Source organism: Mirounga angustirostris, unplaced genomic scaffold (assembly GCF_029215605.1).
Source record: "Mirounga angustirostris isolate CCGP_5_RB_7025 unplaced genomic scaffold, mMirAng1.0.hap1 SCAF_4, whole genome shotgun sequence".
Lineage (NCBI taxonomy): Eukaryota > Metazoa > Chordata > Mammalia > Carnivora > Phocidae > Mirounga > Mirounga angustirostris.
Window position 1 is genome coordinate 92,608,630 of NW_026991712.1, and position 23,761 is coordinate 92,632,390.

General features: G+C 46.4%; 1 protein-coding gene across 2 annotated transcripts in view; it reads right to left on the bottom strand.

Moving 5' to 3' along the window:
• Positions 1-23,761, bottom strand: part of PTGFRN (prostaglandin F2 receptor inhibitor) — a 79,691-nt gene that overhangs the window by 28,243 nt on the left and 27,687 nt on the right. Inside the window, exons 2-5 of one of the 2 annotated variants that reach the window (XM_064588571.1) lie at positions 13,775-13,794; positions 13,426-13,646; positions 10,190-10,603; positions 5,278-5,658 (exon numbers count right to left, since the gene is read on the bottom strand). In XM_064588571.1, coding sequence (XP_064444641.1) covers positions 5,278-5,658; positions 10,190-10,603; positions 13,426-13,646; positions 13,775-13,794 — 1,036 coding nt within the window. Of the gene's footprint in view, positions 1-5,277; positions 5,659-10,189; positions 10,604-13,425; positions 13,795-23,761 lie in introns of both variants that reach the window. The other variant, XM_045896868.3, reaches the window with a different exon arrangement.

A 23,761-nucleotide genomic window follows, 5' to 3' on the forward strand; every position in this document is an offset into this window, starting at 1 on the left:
AGTTGCTACTCTCGTCATTTGCCAAACAATTAAATGTTCTCTCCCGTTTAAACAGACAAGGCTCTAAAAGCCTGTTGTTTGGGGGAGACACTTTACCCCACGTGGGCAGAATCTTTATTAGGAGGTTGTTTTCAGCACTAGCCATTTTGGAGGAAATAGTAGTATCATTTGGATGACCCTTGTGCAGTTTTTCTCTCTTCATCCTCACTCACTGCTCCCAAAAGAGGAAGAGTGAATTCCCAGGTTTGGGAGCAGGGGCAGAAAGACGGCTGGGTGTGGTCAGCCCAACCCCTTCTCCTTGGGAGCGGCTGCTTCCAGGACACACATCCCTAGTCCCTCCATGCCCTGAGACAGACCTGTATGTCTTAGTTAGATAAGCGCTTGGTGCGGAAGAGTATGTTACATACTGACCCTGCCTTCCCCAAACACCTGTATCATCATTACCACCCTGAGAATGAACAGAGACCTTGAGTGCCAGGCACTGTGCTAAACACTTCATATGCATTCTCCCATGAAACCAAGGAAACCAAAGCATCACACCCAAGATAATACGCCTAGAATGTGGTGGAGCAGGACTCCAGCACTTGCCCAGTGCTACCTTGCCTTCAGAGATAACCGTGGGCAGAGAGCTGATAATAGTTGCCCATAACGGTCTGCAGACCTGAGTCTGATCTCCTGTGGATGGCGCAGGACTCTGAAGTCTCTACCAAGTACTGAGCAGATTAGCAGCTCCTTTTAAAGAAAAATAATTGCCTCCTTTGCTGGCAAACTGCTGGAAGAGGGGACAGTCCTCTAGTGGGGGAGAGTGCCAATCAGGTTCTTAAGACTAAAACGCCCAACTCGGCTCTGCCTTCTACTCTTGTAGCTGAAACCCGTGGAACGCCCCCCAGTTAACACCACAGAAGCCTGGTACTTTGGGCACAGAGCCCAACCATAAACTGATTAGTATCCAACTCGTGCCAAAGACTCATTTGAGACATCTGATCGTGGAGAGAGATGGCCTACTATGCAGACTAGCTAGCCACGCCTCCTTAGATTCTCTAGTTTTAGCCATAGACTAAATTGGATCCACACAAAGCAACGTTTGTCCTCCACAGTAACTCAGCTTCTTACAGAAACTCCTTCACACACTTAAGATTTACGCCCTCAGCTTTTATAGAGAGTGGATATGAGAAACATCCATTTTAACAATCACTCAGAGCCTTTCATAAAGAACAGTTGAAAGCACTGTCCATTATGTTCTCCAATGCCCTTACATAAAAAAAGCACATGATGAATTCAGTGCCAACAAAAAGTTTGGCTCTCCCGGGCTTCCTTCATCAGAGGTGAACTGTGCAATCACATTTCTCTGTGCCCCAACTCTTCAAAACTTCAGAGGCAAATTCAGCGCTCAAGTGCAGCTAACTAATGCATCCCAACCACCTTGCGGTATCTATTCTTTGATTTGTTTTTACAATCTTGATTTTATTTTTATGTCTCTTACTTTAAATCAGGCTTCATTTTGCAAGCCAACTGGAATCTTTTTTTTCCCCCCTCCTTCAAAAGTAGGACATAAATCCTAGTAAAAGAGGCTTTTTCTTACCTTCTACAAAATCATCACAGTCCTCCCAGCTGCTGCAAGTGCTCTTGGACTCGCTGGACCCATGCGCATCACTGCCCTGATCTCTGTCTGGTTAACACGACGGAACATATGAGAAGACCCCAACTAGCTTCAACTCCCTCATCTGCTCTGTGTACCAACCCCAAGCAAATAAGGACAAGAATGGCCCGGCTTTGAGGCCTCTAGGCTCTAGCGTTTCAGGAATAAAGGCGATTTCCAAAGCCAAAATGTTTCCACAAGATGGCAATACTTGGGACAGACTTGACTTTGGGACATAATTTTCTAAGTCATTTTAAACATTTCTTTTGAAATAAAAGAAACAAGCATTCACACCAATTCGTAGATTCTATTTTCCAAAGACGTCTGCAGTAATGTTTCTTATCCCCCACGCCGTTTTACCATGTGACCTTGCTACTCTCTCATTAAGAGATGGGGTCTCTTTCTCTGCCCCCTTGAACTTGGGCAGACGCTGTGATGGCTCTGACCGATAGAAAACAGCCAAAGAAGGGGCGCCTGGGTGGCTCAGTCAGTTAAGCATCTGCCTTCAGCTCAGGTCACGATCGCAGGGTCCTGGGATCGAGCCCCACATCAGGCTCCCTGCTCGGAGGGAAGCCTGCTTCTCCCTCTCCCACTCCCCCTGCTTGTGTTCCTGCTCTACCTGTCAAATAAATAAATAAAATCTAAAAAAAAAACAACAGCCAAAGAGACACTGTGTCAAGCCCTGGGACAGCTTTCCACTGTGGAAGGCTGGGCACTTCCACTTCCTGCCTCTTGGAAGCCAGTCACCACCTAAGAAGTGTGACCGTCCCAAGCAAAACATTTGGTAAGAAGCCAAAGCCACGTGGAAAGGGCCTGAATGAGATGCCACGTGGAGAGGGAGAGGGCCGGGGACACAGCGTCACGTGCATGAGAAAGCCATCTGGAAGGGGATCCCCAGCCCTACTCGTCCCAGCTGTCCCTGTGTGCATGAGAGATGAACCCTGTTAAGTCCTTCCCTAAATCCTGACCGTCAAAATCATAAGCAAAATAAAAATCAGTGGTTTTCAGATGGGAAAGAGGGGGAGTCCTTCACTCACAAGGGTATTGTGGTATTTAACACATGCAAAGTCCTTAGCCCAGTGCCCAGTGTACAGTAAGTGTTTGATAAACAGTAACTATTATTTTTAATCTATCAAGCAGCAAAACTGAAAGTTCTGAGTAACACCTGCACGGGAAACCAACTTTCTCAAGAACTCTTTTGTGCCAACATCCCATAATCACATAACATAAGATGATCTCCATAAACAGAGTCCTTGGCAGGTCACCTGTCTTCCAGTCTCTTCTGGACACCTCTCAGTCATCTCCAACAGGCCCCACAGTGCATGAGGTAAGGTATCCACATACATGTTGTGTATCTAGAGACAACTGTAGAGCATCAGGTCAGGCCCATCCAATCCCGGGCAGAATCCAGATTGGAGGTCCTGGAGAAAGGTCAGCTGCTGTACTCACGCCTGACTCACCTCCTGAACAAGTGTCCAAGCAGCTGTAACAGTGTGAGGCACAGGGAAGGAGGAGGAGATACAGGAGGAAGAAAGAAGAACACAAGCGGTTTTTCTACCACTTACACGCCCAGAAGGTTAACCCATGTGCTAATATCTCTGCATATTCTGTAAGTTGGACGTTACTGCTTTCTTTGCAATTCTTGTTTTCCTGTGCACACGCCTGCACACTATCCAGGTTTATCTACCCATTCAGCCGACCTTTACCAAGTGCCCATCACGTGCAAAACGCCGCGCAAGGTGCAGGTTCTGCGTCCCTTCCGTCGGTCAAGGTAAAGCACACTGCTGACTTTCACTGACAGGGGTGCTGGCACTCTGCAGGAAAACAAACAACTGGATCCTTAGGATCCTAATGGAGCCTTTCCCCACAATTTAGTCTCTTTATGTCTTCTCACTCTCTGGAGACCAGAGCCGCCAACAAATCCCTTCCGGTGAAAAGAGCCCCATTCCCTCCCAGAGCAACCCTCCTGATTTCTAACAGTCCCTGCGTCTCCCCGGGCAATGCTGGGATCAGTGCACCAGCACTTCAAAGAGGCTCTCACACTGGAGTGCAGGCAGCGCTTTCTAGAAAAAAAAGAGAAAATCCACCAGAGCTCTGATTCTAAATTGGGTGGGGGGAGAGAAGGGGGTACCGGGAGTCAGCGCTGGGATCTGACGGCACCACACAGTGCACCGAGCATCAGCGCCATGAGACAAATTCAGCTCCAGAGATGAAAAGTCTTCTTTCGGTGCTGACAACATCTGTTTTATTTTGAAGGTTGCTAAGGAGAGTTCTAGCTGGGCCAACATTGTTCCAGTTCAGTACTTCATAGAGAGACTCTCGCACAGGGTTCAGACGGCAGGAATAAAAGCTCGCCAGATAAACCCTGCTCCTTTTACTGTGCAGATATCAAAGAATCACTTTGCTACCAGGGATGATTAACACCCTGCCTGGGCTCACTCGGAATTGGCCATACCTTCTGCTCACTCTCTTATTCCTCCTCTTCTCCCTGCCCCCTCTGTCCCCACTTGCCAACTCCCCCTCTCTGCCAAATAAAGGCTCATTAGGAAGAAACAGACAGAGAATGTGCCACTAACCCGGTAGTATCTGATACGGAGACGAGGAAGAGCGAAGTGCGAGATGAGGGGCATGGTGGGAGGATGCTCAGCATCAGACGATGGAGGAAATGATTTCCCGGCCTTTAAAGATCTGGTTTACCTACTAACACCAGAGCGTTGCCAAATGCCCGCATCGGGGCTCAGAACAGCCACGGGACAGCGAAGAGATCAAGCTCAAAACAGAAGAGTCTGACTGGTAGCTCCAGCTCCACCTCTGTAATGGCAGAGGTGGGAGGCGAAGCACCCCATCCTCCACTCGCCCCTATCCTGCTTAAGCTATTCTAAGATAGTAACAGGAATTAGAAAAGTCAGGCCTGAAGGGCAAGCATTTAGGAAAATAAGGGCCAGGGAAGATGCGAATGAAAGAAAGGCACAACAATTTCACATATATGCCAAGCTGTTATAAAGTGAGGGCCATGGTGGCCAACAGCTGAGGGCCACTCTGCTCCTCCAGCTGGGTAAAGAGCCCACCAGGACAGCCCAGGGAGCCAGGAAGGGCCTTCCATTTAACTGGTATCTGCAAATAAAATCATGTTGGGATTCCAGGGCATTCAGGAAAAAACAAACAAACACCCAAAGCACCACATTCCGTTAACTGAAGGAATTCTCTTTCTGTTCTGGGCTTTAGGAAAGCACCAGCTCCTGCCAGAGAGCACCTCAGAGTCTAAGAAAGGAAAGGAAGAATGGCCAGTGTTCTCACTCCAACGAAGATCCATTTCAAAGAGCCATTCAGCAGGGCCCACCCTGCAAATCTTGACAACAAAAGGAAACTCTATCCTCTCAAATGAGGGCCTTGAGACAACTGAGGCCACATTATCTAAACATTTCCCTTGCCTGCCAGATTCTATTTCAGCCTGCTTTGCTTCTCTCCCCTCCCCCCGCCCCGCCCCCCAGCTTGGGATCTCTCCAGGCTAAAGCATGCTTGTCCTGATGTAAAGAACGCCAGGATAATGCAAAAGGCGCAGAGCTCTGCGGAGTCCTGATATCCTAGCAGAGGGAGTAAAGCCCCAGAGGCTAAGGGCCACCTTCCCAGCCACTCACCTAGCCAGGTCACGTCCACACTGGCCGGGGCAGACCTGGCCTCTGCCACCTTGTACCAGCTCCTGTTGTGTCCGGGTGCCCAGAGCGCCACGTGGCAGAAATAGTAGCCGGAGTTTTCTTTGCTAACATCTCGAACCAGTAAATGGTAGGAGCGTGCATCCACATGGCTCAAAGCAACGTGGGGAGAGCTGTGCACAAGGGAATCCCGGTCCAGCCGTGCCAACACGGGCGAGCCAGGCAAAGTGCTGTCGGGCGACCTGCCGAAGTACCACGTCACCTCGGGTCGGACATCATCTGCTCGGTCTGTTGTGATGTTGCAGGTCAGATCCAGCTCCTTTCCCTCAGCCACAGACACGCTCCGGGCCACAGCTGCTCGCAGAACTTGAAAATGAAAAAAAAAAAAAAATACATCTAGATCATCTGGGTTATGTTTGCCCCTCCCTTCCTCCCTTTAGATCATCTCCTTCTAGGTTCTTATTTATGGTATTAAAGTTAGAAGGCTTTGTGCGATTCTAAGTGCTTGAGAAATATTTACTGAATAAATTAAGGAAATTATAATACATTTCTTTCCATTACATGAAAATACTAACAGCAGCAAACACTTACATACACTTATGAAATGCCAGGCACTCTGAGTGCCTTAGAAACGTTAACCTTCAAAACGACCGTAGGAGGTAAGTACTATTATTATCTTCATTTTACTGATAAGGAAACTGAAGCACAGAGAAGTTAAGTAACTTGCCCAAGGTCACACAGGTAATACTTGGCAGAGCAGGGACTCAAATGTGAGCTGTCTGCCTCCAGGGGCTCTGCTCTTAACTGTTAACGCTTGTTTGAAAAGAAGTCGAAACATCACAAAACTAAAATTATAGCTTCTCCATGTGCATGGTAAGACTTGGGTGATTTTACAGAGAAAGGATAGCTCAGTGCTGACCGGCATGTATTATTTGTTGGGGACCAGGGGCTTGGGGTTGGAGGCTGGACTGCAGGAGGTGAGGGTGAAACCATCTTCTGGGTGAAAAAGGAGAAAATCCTAAACAGAAGGACCAGGAAAGTGAAACCAGACAATATGCCTTATGAGTCAAGCCTTCAAAATGCAATATAATGGAATAAATGCAGAGCATCATTTGTTCCATTAGACATACCCACCTTAAAGCCAAACATAAAACAGATATTCTAAAACCAAAACACAATGACTTTCAGATTATCCACGCCACTGCCTTCTCACAAGACTGTGGATAATTAAAAGTAGACTATATTTAGATGAAGTATTGAAGTATTTGGTGTCACAGTCTCAGGGCAGATCTGGTTTCAGCATTCCCCTGTCAAAGCTTTTTACATGGAAACATTTTACTTTGAGTGTTTTGTTTTATTTTTAAAGAAGTTGAACATCTGTAATCAGAGTAGAAAAACATTCAATTCATGGTAATGCTCTGGGAACCACTGCTTAGATGAGAAATAGCTAACACCTCCCAGGGGATTCGAGTGGAGGCACAGCCCTGGTCTTCCAAGACTGGTTCAGCCTCAGCTGCTATCCTGAGTAAGCTCAGCAACAAAGGCTCGTGCCTGGCTCAGAAAAGGCCCAACCCCAAAGCCCATGCCCTCTGGAGCAGACTGCTTTCATATAAATGTATCTAAAGCCTGACAACATTTTCAACAAGCATTTTAGGTCAAGTTCAAGACCCACCTTGATGAAGACAGAAAATGAGGTGGGTATAGTATTATAAAAGGGAATTTAAAAGTCTGATTTCTCACCTCCACCCACTCTCCAAATTCGTCCTCCTCCTTCACCCCTTTAAAGGGGCCAAAAGTAACCTGAGGGCATCTTTTGAGAGGGGTCAGTATGGGAACCGCCACTCTGAGCCTGCACTGTATGGGTTTCGAACAGCCCCACGAGCAATGCCTATGGTCAGAGACCCTGGAATACTGCTGGAGTACCTCTGTGCCGGCTAGAAGTAAAAGGCGGCTCAGGAGGGAAGCAGGTGAGTGTGGAAGGGGTAAATACACAGCGGTGGACTACAGGTATGGACAAAACGGATTCTTAGCTTTAGGAATAACTGAAGAGTTCACTTTGTAATCTTCTCTCTGCAAGGCGCTAAATAGCTTGCCACATCACTAACCATTGTTCCCATATGTTCTGGATTGCGGGGCGATTCACAGCTGGGAGACAGGACAGAGCAGGTGGAAGGAAAAAAAAGAATAATTTCTAAGGACTCGTAATGCAAGGGGATACCCCGGACAAAGCCTGTGGTGGTGAAGCTTTCTCTGGTTGGATAGAACTGAAGCCATAAATTAGATACCAAGATCTGCATGAAGCAGACCACTCCCAACATGGGGGGGAGGAAGGGGTATTGCCACATATATAACACAGCCCCACTGTTTAAGTAGCTTTGGGCTGTTTATCATAACAATGCAGTAAGAATATTTAAGAAGCTAGCTATGGATAGTACAGGTGTTGACAAAAAGGGAGAGGCCAGCCCTCTACCTGGGGTCCGAGAAGATAATTTAGGAAGTCTGTGACCTGGGTGGGAAAAAATCTTGTCTTTGTTTTTACTAATCTCTACCTGAAATATAGCATCTCCCCTCATTACGAAACTAAGCAACAAACCACTATACTCTGGTTTCTCTTCATAGCGTATAAATCTTTCGCCTTTTACTCTATATTATTTAATGCATTAATAAAGCACAATATTACTATGTAACAAGTTTGTCTTAAAATATTTCGATAACTATTTCAATAGAATCATTTTCCCTTGTCATCTTATATACATTTTTAATGAATTAAAACCCGTTAATTCCGAGAAGGGGTCTGTGGGCTTCAAGACTCTCAAAGAAGCCCACGGCAACAAAACGGTTATGAAGCCCAGGCTCAGGAGAGAGCCAGATGCTATTACGTGCATAAGAAGTTCAGAGTTCTCAAGTCTTACACTCGGTATTATGGATTTTGTGGCTTGTCTGAAATAAAGAGTACCTTTACAATTGAAATTCTGCACAAAAAGATAACTTGTTGGGGCGCCTGGGTGGCTCAGTTGGTTGGGCGACTGCCTTCGGCTCAGGTCATGATCCTGGAGTCCCGGGATCGAGTCCCGCATCGGGCTCCCTGCTCGGCAGGGAGTCTGCTTCTCCCTCTGACCCTCCTCCCTCTCATGCTCTCTGTCTCTCATTCTCTCTCTCTCAAATAAATAAAATAAAATAAAAAACCACTCATCATTTAAAAAAAAAAAAAGATAACTTGTTGCAAATATGACATTCTTAATCGTTCTGCCGCTCCACCCCCCCACCCCCCCCACCCCCCCACCCCCCCCACCTAGAACAGTTGTGTGATGCAAACTGAATATCCCAGTTTCTTTTTTTTTTTTTTAAGATTTTATTTATTTATTTGACAGAGAAAGACACAGCGAGAGAGGGAACACAAACGGGGAGTGGGAGAGGGAGAAGCAGACTCCCTGCCGAGCAGGGAGCCGATGCGGGACTCGATCCCGGGACTCCAGGATCATGACCTGAGCCGAAGGCAGTCGCTTAACCAACTGAGCCACCCAGGCGCCCCATGAATATCCCAGTTTCTTAGGACAGATTCCAGGCAGATCACGTCCTTAAATGCAGGTGACCTGAGTCCACTTAGAAAGTGATTTCTGCGGCCACTGGAAGACTGGCCATGATGAGTAGCCCCTTTCCTCGGCAAGAGCACCTCCCACCTCACTGATGGCCGCAGTCACTCAGGAACCTCAGTGCTGCTTTTTTACCAAATCCAACTCCTGGGCAGTGGTATAAATGCAGAATGAAGTGCTCAGGACCATGCAGCCTGCAGGGGGAAAATACTCCCCGTGAGGACCGTCTCCTGCTTTCCTTCCCATCTGAGCAACAGAGTGGCCACACATTCACATTTATACTCAGGAAATGAGTCTGCCCAAGGTCTTCCCAGTTTACAAAGCAGGAGGCAGCAGCGACAGATCTGAGGATGTTCGCCTCCCAGAAAACCAAGGACAGCCATCCATCCACAGCAATGACCTCGTCCTGAGATGGTCTCCCTACACTGTCTCTGCTGGAGCTAGAGGCTCTATGAGGCCCAGGAATGTTCCGCAAGCACCTCTGACCCCAGGGACCAGACAGAGCTGATCATCCAGTAGGTTCTTTACTAATGTTTGTTGAACACTGAGTCAATAACAGCTTGTTTCTCCTCTCTTACTTTTTATGGTTTTTTTAAAATGTATCTTGTATTTTCTTGCTTTCTAATAGGAGTAGGAAAGTGTGTGTTTTTTCAAAAACAAAGGCTGGTTCACAGGTGAGAGCACAGAGAACCGCCTGCAGGGAGACCCCAGGGCTGGATGCACACTCCTGGGGTATGTGTCATACACAGACCAAGAAGAGGCCCAGCCCTAGAGAAGTCTCATCTAGCTGGGATGGCGTATCTAGAGGATCCAAGGTAGACCAGACGTCTGGGGGAGAGCCGGACGCACTCCAACGGCTGTGCAAAATAGTCAATCCAGAAATTCAGGAAACACCCAAATAAGATAAAGCCAAAACAAAATAAAGGGAGCGGGGGGGGGGGGGGGGGGCAGCTCCGCCCCGAAGTCCCCCTGAACACCAGGCCAGACCTCATTCTGGCACTTGAAGGGACTTAATCTTTCAGTCAACAAATTGTCTTAGTGTTTTATGCAACTCGCAGAGTCCCAGGAGTATGAATCCAGATGAGAAGCAGCTGTAAAGCCAAACCACAGGCAGCCGGCACAAAACAAATACACCTTCCCCAAACTCTCACCACCACCCCACTCGCCCTGCCCGTCAACGGGAGGCCTCACGTGGCCAGCACCGACCTTGTCCCGCAAAGGACGGGGCTCCCGGCTGGTGCTTTACGCGGCCCCTGGCCGGAAAACAGGCCAGAGCGTAAGCCAGACAAGTTCCAGAAGCTCACCTGTTGGCTGGATCAGCACGGTGGCCACTTCCACGGCTTTCTCTTGAATCTCTTGCCAGCCGCCCTGCTCGCCGATCCACTCGCTGACCACGCACCTGTAGGAGCCCTGGTCTGAGGCCAGGGCGCGGGCCACGGCCAGGCGGTAGCCGTCGCCGCCCACGGTGTCCAGGCGCACGTCGCCCGCGCGGTAGCGCTGCTCGTAGCCGGGCCCCGGGCGGAAGCGGCCCTCGTGGGTCAGGGCCAGCACGCTCCGCCGGGCCGCGCCGCGCTGCAGCTCCCACAGCAGCGCCAGGTGCGTGTGCAGCGGCGACGCCGTGGAGGCCGCGCAGCGCAGCTCGAACGGCTCGCCCAGGCGCAGGCTCAGGCCCGGGGCGGGCGGCGCGGCGGCACCCACGCGCAGGGCATCGGCCAGCACTGCGGGAGGAAGCACAGCCGTCAGACGCGCCGCCCGCGGCCGCTGCCGGCCCCCGCCCCCTTCGGGGGCGCTCTGGCCCCGCGGGAGGGGCGCGCCGCCGCGCCGCGCCCGTGCCCTGTTCTGGCGCCCACACGGGAACGCTCGCCCGTTTTAATGCGTGTGTAATCCCAACTGAAGGGAAAAAAGAAAAAGGAACGGGGAGAAAAAGGAAGGAAAAAAAAAAAGAAGAGGCACTAAAGACACCCCGCTCCCCCCACCCCCCGCCCCGGCTAGAACTGAAGGGAGAACACTCCCTTTGGGGGGGGTGCCTTGGGGATGGGTTTCTGCCACCCCTGAGCAAGTTACTTCACTCCTCTGTGCCTCAGTTTCCTCATCTCTAAAAAGGGATGACAACTGGGACCATCTCGGGGAGCTGACAGCGCTGAAAGAGTGATAAGCAGAGGTGCTTGGCGCTCAGCAATGTTGGTAAAATAACTGGCTGTTACCGTCACACACTCCTCTGTTAGGGCACCAGGCTCCAGAATCTTCTACCAGTTAAAGCAGCATGATCCAAAGAGGGCAAAAGTGTGGCATGAGCTGCCTGTGCCCTGAGGCCTGGGAAATAAATGCCTGAGAACAACTAGGGTGAGCAGAAAGTACATGCAGAAAAGGAACCCGTCAAGGAAAACAGAACCCTCAGCTATGTACCCTAAAAGGCTGGCTCTTTACAGAGGCTAGAATGAAGGGGCCAGAAATCCAGAAAGTATTGGTGAGTGCTATTTAGGAAGGGAAGTGATAATTGAGATAACCAGAGAAAAGGCCTCTACCAAGGGGCGTGGCCAATCTGAGGCTTGTCTACAAGCTGGATAAAAGAACCCTCCAACCCTACTATTCACTACCTCTTTGGTTTTTCTCAAAATTCTACACTTAGAAACTAATTTAGTGTCCTTGAGAAAAAACTGCTCCATCTTTAGAAAGACCTATCCCAAAGACCCTTCTCTACTGCAAAATGAATATAATGACCTTCTAGTATATCCACCAGTCTGTGAGTCCAGTTAACAGGACTTGGTTCTCGAAGCCAGATATCTGTCAGCACGTGGCTGAACAGTTTCAAGACCCACAAAGCTGAAGACCAGACAGACCCCGGACCCTGCATGGCAGCCACCAGAGGCCCTACCTAAGCAGCCAGCCAGTCTCATTCATGGCCATCTATCTGCTTTCCTCACCCAAGGAAAGCCTCTCCTTGCTCCTTCCTTCCAAAGACTGCAGAAGAAACAGGAAGACACCGGGGGCGGGGGGGACAGGGTCAGGGGGACTTCTCCTGCTGCCCCCTACTCCTCAAGATGAGAATTACAGGGGAGATAAGTGTGCATCTAACCTAATGGAGGTACAGCATGTTTGTGATGACTAAAAGCAACACATCATTTAACTGCAATGCAAGAATGTCTCATGGGACTTTTTTTAAAAAACATCTTTAGGATTTTCTATAAAGAAGAGGTGATGTAAGAGGTAGATTCGATGTTTTAATACCTACATAATGGATATGGCTGTTTTATTCCCTCCTGAGTCGAATGGGGGGAACAGCCCCTGAGACATAACAGGTTTCTGTACATCATTACAGAGGGGATGAATACCTGGATCAGCCCCTTCTTTTTAGATCATCACGTACATCCTCTACTTTCCCAGTCGTTACCTACATTCCCTACTCTGATATAAATGCTTTTTGGAATAAGGCAGGCTATAAATAAATGCATAATTAAGTAACAATAACAATAATCATGTTTCTAGGGGCGCCTGGGTGGCTCAGTCGTTAAGCGTCTGCCTTCGGCTCAGGTCGTGATCCCAGGGTCCTGGGATCGAGCCCCACATCGGGCTTGCTGCTCGGCGGGGAGCCTGCTTCTCCCTCTCCCACTCCCCCTGCTTGTGTTCCCTCTCTCGCTGTCTCTCTCTCTCTCAAATAAATAAATAAAATCTTAAAAAAATAATAATCATGTTTCTATTTTGTTGACCGCAAATTAGTTTGTTCTCGCTCATTTACCAATTAGCTATATGATTTTTGGGCAAGTAATTAACCTATGCTCTTCCATTTCCTCCTATGTAAATCAGGGAAATAGTCTGCCTGATCTTCTTCATTGGGTTAGAGAACTGAATGTGGGAGTAAATCTAATAGGACTTGGAAAAGGGAAAAAAAAAAAAACCCACAAAACCCCAAACCTTCCAGATATATAAGGTGTGATTCTCTGCAGAATCAGGCCAATAAGCTAGTAGGGTTCCATCATAAGCTAGCAGTGACCACATAGTTCTTTCTCTACATATAACCCACACAAATTCCAAAACAAACTGCCCTTGGTGGAGGGCACAAAGAAAGATATGAGCTTCGAAGTGTGATATTCCCATAAAAGTGAACATCATCGTGACCATCACCTTCTCAGTGCAAACCTTATGAATGCTTACTATGGAACTGCTCTGAGGCCTGACACATGCTAACTCACCTTGTCCTCATAACCTTTAAGGGGAGCACTCTTTCACAGACGAGGAAGATGAGGCATGTAACATGCCCACGGCCACTTGGTGACAGGTGGTAGAGCCAGCACTTGGATTGAGTGCAGGCAGCCTGGCTCAGAGCTGGGCTCTGCCACCACACCAGCCACGGATGGTTCAGAATCGTAGTGAAGAGAAAGGGCCCTCGGAGGGGACCTGGCCTATCCTCTGCTTTTAATCAGGTAAGATACTTCTACCCATTGGACAGAGGAGGGAGCAGAGTCCCAGAGGAGTTAAGCACCTTGACAAAGCAGAGTGGCAGAGAAAAGTCTGCCCCTGATGAACCAGGTGAGGATGTTACCTTTAACCTGCACTGTATCCTCATAGTTGCCCTGGACGGTGGCGTCGGTGCTGGGGGTTGAACATTTGTAGTGGCCCTCGTCTGAGGGCTGGACATTCTTGATGTGGAGCTCCACGGCATCATTGGCGGTCCTCCTCAACACGATCTCACCCCTCTGCAGGCGTTCGCGGTACAGCTGGGCTGCGAAGCCCGCCTCCCAGGTGCTGGCCAGCTCCACGAAGCTGCTCCCCGAAGACGAGAAGCTCCAGTCAAAGTTCTGCTCGCTGGGGCCGTCATAGTCACTGACGTTGCAGGGGATGACCAGCTCAGTGCCCACCACCCGCACCAGGCTCCCTGTGGGGACTCTCACCACGCGCCCTCGACAAAGAGCTGCAATGACAAGAGATGAGAGGCGGGACTTGAGTCACAGAAGGTCATCCCAGTATAAATGTGTCAAACCCATGGGTGCTCCTGCTCACGGGCTCGTGGCAAAAAAAATGTGACATCTGGCCACCTGGGAAAATGGTGTGCTGCCTGGGGCTGAGCAGAAAGAGGTTAAGCCTATCCCTAGAACTGGGAGCCAGGAATACGACCCTGAAATGAGTGCCTCTCCCACAACAGTTTCCTAGGATTGACAGGGAAGAAGACAAGTATTAAAAGTAGGCTAACCATAAACCTGAATAGCTTCTTCCCTCCCGTTACTATTTAACATACCATTGTCACTCAATGTGATGTAGAAGTATTTTAGGGGTGGTGTGAAAGAAAAGGACACAGCTAATCAAGTATTTACATTTCTGCCCACCCTAGATCAACCCTCATCCCTAGAGACCATTCCCCAGGGCTCCTGAGACCTGATTTACAATGATCGATGCCAATTTTTAAACCCTAGAGCGGCCTGCTGATAAAAAGATTTAACTCTGGTTATCTGACATTGCCTATAAATTAATATTAAAATATGACGACTCCACCAAGTATTAATTTTCTATTTTCTGGCTCATTTCCTTCTCTCTGCTCTTCACCCTGATCTAAATTCAGAATGAGGATAAGGAAGCACAAAGGGAGACCGTGCCTTGTCTCACTGGTTGCTGGGCGTTGTTAGGAATGCAGCAGCTTGCTGGGGAAGAGTTCAGTGGATAAAGCCAAGAGTTTACTGGCACTCCCTGCCCCAAGAGCACACACCTCCCAGGCCTCTGATAGGGCTCTAGGGACCCTCACCTGTGTGTCCTTTAAGGGGTCACCTTTGCCGTGAACTTCAGTGCGATTTTGTACTGCATTTATTACCTGTGCATAGCATTTCAATTTGGACCAAGTGAACTTGTCTGGCTCCTGCTTGATGTTCTAGGAACAGGTATAGCACTAAGGCAAACAAGGGAAAGCATGGGCTCTGAAATCCAGGAGACCCAAGTTTGTTTATTTTCTTAAGTCAAAAATTTCTTTTATTTTATATTTGAGTGACATAACACAAAATAGAACACCCGCATTCCACACATATTCCCCGTACTGGGATGAGGGCACGTTCACTAAGTTTCTCTAAATTAACTTCTTCTTCAATATTAACATCAGGTATAGCTATGTCAAAAGAAACATCACTCAGGGCGCCTGGGTGGCTCAGTCGGTTGAGCATCTGACTCTTGATTTCAGCTCAGATTATAGTCTCAGGGTTGTGAGATCCAGCTAACATTGGGCTCTGTGCTCAGCTGGAGTCAGCTGGAGAGTCTCTCTCTCTCCCTCTTCCTATGCCCCTCTCCCCGTGCTTGCACTCTCTCTCAAGATAAATAAATCTTCTTAAAAAATTTTTTAAAGATTTTTTAAAAATTTATTTGAGAGATAGGGAGAGGGAGCACGAGCAGGGGGAGGGGCAGAGGGGGAAGCAGACTCCATGCTGACCAGGGAGCCTGATGTGAGGCTCAATCCCCGACCCTGGGATCATGACCTGAGCCGAAGTCAGACCCTTAACCGAATGAGCCACCCAGGCACCCCAAAAAATAAATAAATAAATCTTTAAAAAAAAATTTCAAGGGGCTCCTGGGTGGCTCAGTTGGTTGAGCATCTGACTTGATTTTGGCTCAGGTCACAATCTCAGGCAGCCCTGCCTTGGCTCTGCACTCAGCGCAGAGTCTGCTTGAGATTCTCTTTCTCTCCCTCTGCCCCTTCCCCTGCTCGAGTTCTCTCTCTCTCTCAAATAAAATCTTTTTTCAAAAACTGTAAGAATTTTGAAAAAATACTCACTGTTTAAAAAACTGATTTAAAAATCAACACTATGCTAACAATTATAGTGAAAGGAAAAGAAAGCATGAAGTTGTTAGAACGACTGGGAAGAGCTCATTCCTGATACAAAGAAATTGTATTTTTATAAGGGAATCAGTTATGTTTTACACAGAAATCACACACAAAATTGAGTAATTTCCCCAAAAAGTTTAGTTGCAAGAGCAACTACCACACCAGATTTACCCTCACGGATATACTCTGAAGGAGACCTAAGTTTAAATCTGAGAGACTGACCTCTCTCAGCTTTGGCTTCTTCAACTATCATATGGGGCAAGAAAAATTTACTGAGCTCATGAAATAAAATGCCTGGCTGAGAGTCTGCCATGTAATAAGAGCTCAATCACATAGGAACTTATGTCTTTTCGATTTTGTATTTTTATCATTTGTTACAGGTTGAGTTCCGCTCCCCCCAACAAAACTCATACGGTGGAGTCCTAGCCCCCAGTACCTCAACATGTGACCTGCCTTGGGAAGGGGGTCACTGCAGACGTGATCCGTGGTTATTAGACACCATTGGGTGAGGTCATACAAGAACAGGGTGGGACCCTAATCCAATGACTGGTATCCTTAAAAAGGGGGAAGCCCACATGCACATAGACATGCATACAGGGAGAACACCATGAGAAGATGAAGGCAGGGATGGAGGTGAAGTCTCTACAAGCCAAGGAACATCAAAGATGGCCCACAAACCACCAGGAGCTGGCGGGGAGGCCTGAAACAGACTCCCCCTCACCTTCTGAAGGAAGTGACCCCACCGACAAGTGGCCTGCTCAGCCCCGGAACTGTGAGAGAGCATGTTTCTGCTGGCTAAGCCACCCAGTCAGTGGGTCTTTGTTGCAGCGGCCCGAGCAAACTAATATTCCATTGTTGCTTGTTTTTCAATGATTTAATTCATGTTTTTCAAAGTCTGAGTTGCCATTTAGTGGTTGTGAAATGAATTTATAGTGGTTGTGACCAGCATGTGTGTGTGTCTTAATACAATGAAACAGAAGAGGAAATATTAGAGTCCACTGCATTTAGTAAGGAGTAAATACTGTTTCAGTACATTTTACGTACACAAAGGTGTGTGTGTACCAGAATACGATGAAAACATTTAATTTGTGCTGGAGTAAAAAGGAAAAAAAAAGTTGCACACTTTTTAAAAGCCATCTCTGGTTTTCACCACCCATTATTATTTCCCTTGAAAAGGGAAAGCATCCACAGGAGAGAAATGGTGGTAAGGTTAGTGTGTGCTCTGAGTGGGGGGCTGTGCGCCCGCCTGGCTGGGGGGCAGGTCCAGACTGCTGCCCAGTTCGAAGAAAAGAAGCTGCGCCCAAAAGCACTCCCCTTAAAAACAGAGTTGCAACTCAGGCCTATGGGTCACATCTCTTCCTGCAGACAACAGAACCAACCTCAAATATTCTTTTTTTTTTTTTTAAGATTTTATTTATTTTTATTTGTTAGAGAGAGAGAGCGCACACACACGCGAGAGAGTGAGCAAGAGCACAAGCAGGGGGAACGGCAGGCAGAGGGAGAAGCAGGCTCCCCGCTGAGCAGGGAGCCCGACGCGGGACTCGATCCCAGGACCCTGGGATCATGACCTGAGCTGAAGGCAGCCACTTAACCGACTAAGCCACGCAGGCGTCCCCCAACCCCAAATATTCTTCCGCAGTAGGGCTGAAACATGCTGCTACCTTCTTCCTGAGGCAACTCGGTGCTCATAGGATGACAACGCCCATGAGCTCACACCTACTAATTCTGACAAACCGCAGCATATCTGTGCCTGTGGCCCAGTGTTCCTCAACTGCTCCTCAGATGGGGCTGACCCTAAATGACCCGGCCCCAGGGATGGACACTGGCTGAAATCAGGTCAGTCAGGATCCTCCTGGCTCATTTTTGCTGAAGCTACTCAGAAACTTTCACTTCCTCTGGAATCAGAGTACTATAAAGATGATTTGTGGAAAAAAAGAATCCAAGGTGGTTGTGTAGGAAGGTCCTGAACTCACCTCCTGACACATGAAATCAACAGCTACACAGGGATCCTTTCCCTCTGGAAAAGATTTGAAAACTAGATGAACTGCTCTCCACAACAAAAGATAATAGGACTTCACTGAAATGGGTGAGGCAGGGACACGGTCTGGCCAAAACACGCCCCCCCAACCCCGCCCTGCAGTGACCCCGCCAGAGGGAAGGATCTTACCAGACAGGCACTTCTCCTGGAGGAGTGAGGGGTCACAGTGCCCCACATCAGGCACTCCAACCCTTGGGGATCTGCATCAGAGAGACGAGCTCCCAAAAACTTCTGGCTGCCATCCAAGGAACCCAAAATGCCATAGGAAACCAAGATCCTCCTTTTAAAGGGATCACCGGCAGTCTCACTTGCCCCAGAATCTGGCGGAAAAAGCACCAATTTCAAAAGCACCTGGACTGTATGTAAAGGAGGTTCATTTGCTGGCCTGGGGGCATCTGATGGAGGGGCAGGGGGCAGCCCGGGCTCTCTCCAGGGATGGAGGCACTGGTGGACACTGTTTGTAGCTCTCTGCCTACCCTGCTAGCGCAGACTGGGTGCTTGGGCACACACCCTCCGACTGCCTCACCGGGTCGGACGGGGTGGGGAACGGTTATGCCGCTGTCCTGCCACCTTGTTGAGGCTGGAGATCCTGTGCGGCTGCAGGAATTCCCGGCTTCCTGGCAGGGGCAAGCGAGCATGAACAATCACAGCATTCTCTCCCTCCCGTGCTAAAGTCCATGAGCGCAGGTGGCACTTGTGACACGCCCCCACCCCCTGGCTGGGGCTGGTGAGCACCAGTGGTCATGGCATTCCCCCCTCCCCAACTTGGGACAATACATGCACGCAGACAGGGCCCGCTCCGGCTGCACTGCTAAACCCCGGAGGCATGCACACTGAGGGCATTTTCCCACTGCCTTTCCGAAGCTGGTGAGTGTGCCTCACCCCTACAAGCCCCCGTTGCCCTGCTAAGGTCAGCAGCCACACAGAAACCATGCAGGAGACAGCCCTTCTTTGCCTGGCCCTGGTGGCCAAGGGGGCTGGTGTTCCTGAGCTCCAAGGGACTCTAATAATCAGAAAGACAGTTCTTGGCAGGCCAACACCCGCAGAGCACTGCACAGACAGCAGACTGAAACACACGTACTGCCTTCCTGTGAAAAAGGCCTATTTACTTATCCTGAGGCTTCAGCCTGAGGGACAACTCTCAGGTTTCCAACACATCTGGAGGCTATGAAGGCGCTCTCAGGGAAGTGCCTGGGTATCTCTCAAAGAGATACCATCCCTGTGCACCCCACTGGCCTCACGATGGCTTGATGAGACTTTGCAGTGAGATTATACACTCATTTGGGGCCCCAATTTTTGCAATGGTTGCCCAAGGAACACCTGCAAATCTCCTGGCCTGGAGGCCAGCAGGGTTTACAACTGCAGCCCCACAGGACTGCATATATTTGCATACTTTAAAAACTGCTGCCTAAGGGTCTGGCTTCTAATCAACCTGAAACTAGGTGATAAATGAGATTCATCCCCTTGGAACACTGACAGGTCTTGGCACACCTTCAACAACAGGGACATATCAAGAATAAATCAGGCTACTTAGACAACCACAAAGGTTCAAGAGACAACCAAGAGCTAGGGCAAGGTTGAACAAGAAGGATCATTATCTACACAAGGCCACTCCTTCAAGACTGAAAGAGGAAGCTGTTTCACCCAATACACAGAAACAGAGAGCCAAACAAAATAAAGAAACAGAGAAATATGTTCCAAACAAGAGAACACACACACACACAAACACCTCAAAACGAGACCTTGATGATAGGGAGATAGTAATCTACCTGATAAAGAATTCAAAGTAATGGTCATAAAGATGCTTGCCAAACTTGGGAGAAGAATGCATGAACCCAGTGAGAACTTCAACAAAGATAAGATATAAGAAAGTACCAAGCAGGGTGCCTGGGTCAGTTGGTTAAGCATGCAACTCTTGACCTCAGGGTCATGAGTTCAAGCCCCATGTTGGCCCAGTATGGAACCTACTTAAAAAAAAAAAAAAAAAAGTACCAAGCAAAGGTCACAGAGCTGAAGAACACAATAACTGAACTGAAATACATACTATATGGGTTCAAGAGCAGACTGGATGAAGCAGAAGAATGGATCAGTGAATTGGAACACAAAGCACTGGAAACCACCCAGACAGAGGAGCAAAAAGAATTTTAAAAAAATGAAGATAAGAGATCTATAGGACAACATCAATAACATTCACATCACAGGGGTCCCAGAAGGAGGAGAGGCAGAAAAAGGGGCAGAAAACTTATTTCAAGACATAATGGCTGAAAACTTCTCTAACCTGGAGACAGAAACAGACATTCAGGTCCAGCAAGTCCAGAGAACTTCAAATAAAATAAACCCAAAGAGAGCCAAACCAGGACACATTATAATTAAAATGTCCAAAGTTAAAGATAAAGAGAGAACCTTAAAAGCAGCAAGAGAAGAACAACTTGTTACATACAAGGAAAACCTCATAAAGCTACCCTCAGATTTTTCAGCAGAAATTTTGCAGGCCAGAAGAGGGTGGAGTGACATATTCCACTGAAAAAACTTCTGACCAAGAATATTCTACCTGGCATGGTTATTGTTCAGAATTGAAGGACAGATAAGAGTTTCCCAGATAAGCAAAAGCTAAAGGAGTTTATCACATAAACCAGCCTTACAAGAAATGTTAAAGGGACTTCTTTAAACTGAAAAGAAATGTCACTAATTAACAACAAGAAAACATACAAAAGTAAAAACCTCACTAGAAAAGGTAAATGTAGGGGCGCCTGGGTGGCTCAGTCATTAAGCGTCTGCCTTCGGCTCAGGTCATGGTCCCAGGGTCCTGGGATCGAGCCCTGCATCGGGCTCCCCGTGCTGCGGAAAGCCTGCTTCTCCCTCTCCCACTCCCCCTGCTTGTGTTCCCTCTCTCACTGTCTCTCTCTCTCTCTCTCTCTGTCAAATAAATAAATAAAATCTTTAAAAAAAAAAAAAAGGTAAATGTATAATAAAAGTAGTGGATTAACCACTTATAAAGCTAGTATGAAAGTTGAAAGATAAAAGTAGCAAAATTAAAGTTACAATAACTAGTTAATAAATGTATAAAATAAAATGGTAAAATGTGACATCAAAACCAAAATGTGGGCCAGCGGGGAGTAAAAGCGTAGTTTTGGAATGTGTTCACATTTAAGTTGCTGTCAATCCAAATAGACTGTTATATACATAGGACAGTAAATACACAGTAACCACAAAGCAGAAACTTACAGTAAATACACAAAAGAAAATGAGAAAGGAATGTAACACTAAAGAAATATATCATACCACAAGGGAAGAGAAAAACAGAGAGAGGAACTACAAAAACAGCCAGAAAACAATGAACAAAATGGCAAGAAGTACATACCTCTCTATAAATGTAAATGGACTAAGTTCTCTAATCAAGACACAGAATGGCTGAATGGATTTTAAAAAACAAGTCTCATTTATACACTGCCTACAAGAGACTCACTTGGGCACACACAGACTGAAGGTGAAGGGATGGGAAAAGATATTCCATGCAAATGGAAATGAAGAGAAAGCTGGTATAGCTATACTAACATCACACAAAATAGACTTTAAAACAAAGACTCTAATAAAAGACAAAGAGGGCCACTACACAATGATAAAGGGTTAAAGCAAGCAAGAAGATATAACATTTATATATTTTCATGAACCCAACACAGGAGCACCAAAATATTTAAAGCAAATTATTAACAGACCTAATGAGGGAAACCGACAGCAATACAATCATAGTAGAGGACTTTAAAACCCCACTTACATCAGTAGGTAGATCATCTAGACTGATAATCAACAAGGAACATCACCTTTAAACAACACATTATTGGGCCAGTTGGACTTAACAGATATATACAGAACATTCCATCCAAAAGCAGCAAAATAGACATTCTTCTCATGTGCACATGAAATAGTCTCCAAGACAGCTCACATGTTAGGCCGTGAAACAAGTCTCAATAAATTCAGGAAGACTGAAATCATATCAAGCATCCTTCCCAACCACAATGGTATGAAACTAGAAATCAATTACAAAAAGAAAACTAAAAAAACCCACAAATACGTGGAGATTAAACACCATGCTGCTGAACACCACTGGGTCAACAAAGAAATCAAAAGAGAAATTAAAGAAAAAACATCTAGAGAAAAATGAACAGAAATATGACATACCAAAATCTACGGGACACAGCAAAGTAGTTCTAAGAGGTAAATTCATAGCAATGCAGGCCTACCTCAAGAAGCAAGAGAAGTATCAAATAATCAATCTAACTTTATGCTTAAAGGAACTAGAAAAAGAAGAACGAAAGAAGCCCAAAATTAGAAGGGAGGAAACATTAAAGATCATGAGTGGAAATAAATGAAATAAAGACTAAAAAGATAATAGGAAAAAAATCAATGAAGCTAAGAACTTTGAGAAGATAAACAAAATTCTTCAATAAACAAAACTGACAAGTCTTTAGCTGGACTCACCAAGAAAAAAAGAGGAATCCCATAAATAGAAATGAAAGAGAGGTTACAACTGATACCACAGAAATACAAAGGATAATGAGACTATTGTGAACAAATACATGCCAACAAATTGAACAACCTAGAAGAAATGGATCAACTCCTAGGAACATTCAATCTTCTAAGACTGAATCAGGAAGAAATAGAAAATCTGAAAAGACTTATTACTAGAGTAAGGAGATTGAATCAGTAATCAAAAACCTCCTAACAAAAGTCCATGACCAGATGGTTTCTCTGGTGAATTCTACCACACATTCAAAGAAGCCTTAATACCTATCCTTCACAAACTCTTCCAAAAAACTGAAGAGGAGGGAATGCTTCCAAATTCCTTTCATGAGGCCCACATTCCCCTCATACCAAAACCAGACACCACCACCATAAAAAAAAGAAAATTACAGGCCAATATCCCTGATGAACACAGATGCAAAAATGTGCAATGAAACATTAGCAAACTGGATTCAACAATATATTAAATAGATCACCATCATCAAGTGGGATTTATTCCAGGGAGCAAGGCTGGTTCAACATCCACAGATTAATCAATATGATATACCACATTAATAAAATGAAAGATAAAAATCATATGATCATCTCAATAAATGCAAAAAAGCATTTGACAAAATTCAACATCCATTTATGATAAAAACTCTCAACCAAGTGGGTACTGAAGAAACATACCCCAACAAAGGCCATATATGACAAGTCCACAGCTAACCTCATACTCAATGGTGAAAAGCTGAAATCTTTTCCTCTAAGATCAGGAATAAGACAATAAGCCCACTCTCCCCACTTTTAGTCAACATAGTATTGGGAGTTCTAGCCACAACAATTAGGCAAGAAAAAGAAATAAAAGGAATCCAAATTGAAAAAGGTAAAACTTTGACTATTTGCAGATGACACAGTGCTAGAGATAGAAAACCATAAAGATTGCCCAAAGAAAACCCTGCTAGGATAATTGAATTCAGTAAAGTTGCTGAATACAAAATTAACATACAAAAATCTGTTGCACTTCTAGACAGTAATAATGAAACATTAGAAAGAGAAATCAAGACAACAATCCCATTTATAATTGCACCCAAAAGAATACCTAGGAATAAATTAAATAAATTTAATCAAGGAGATGAAAGACCTGGATACTGAAGACTACAGGACACTGATGAAAGAAATTGAAGAGGACACAAATAAATGGAAAGATATTCCATGCTCATGGTTGGAAGAATTAATATTGTTAAAATGTCCATACTATCCAAAACAACCTACAAATTCGGCATAATCCCTATCAAAATCCCAATGGCATTTTTCATAAAACTAGAACAAATAATTCTAAAATTTTTATGGAATCACAAAAGACCCCAGGACCCAATCACCAAAGCAATCTTGAGAAACAAGAACAAAGTCATAAGAATCACACTCCCAGATTTCAACCTGTATTACAAAGCTACAGTAATCAAAACAGTATGTTACTGGCATAAAAACAGACACACAGATCAACAGAACAGAATAGGGCCCAGCAAAAAAAACCCA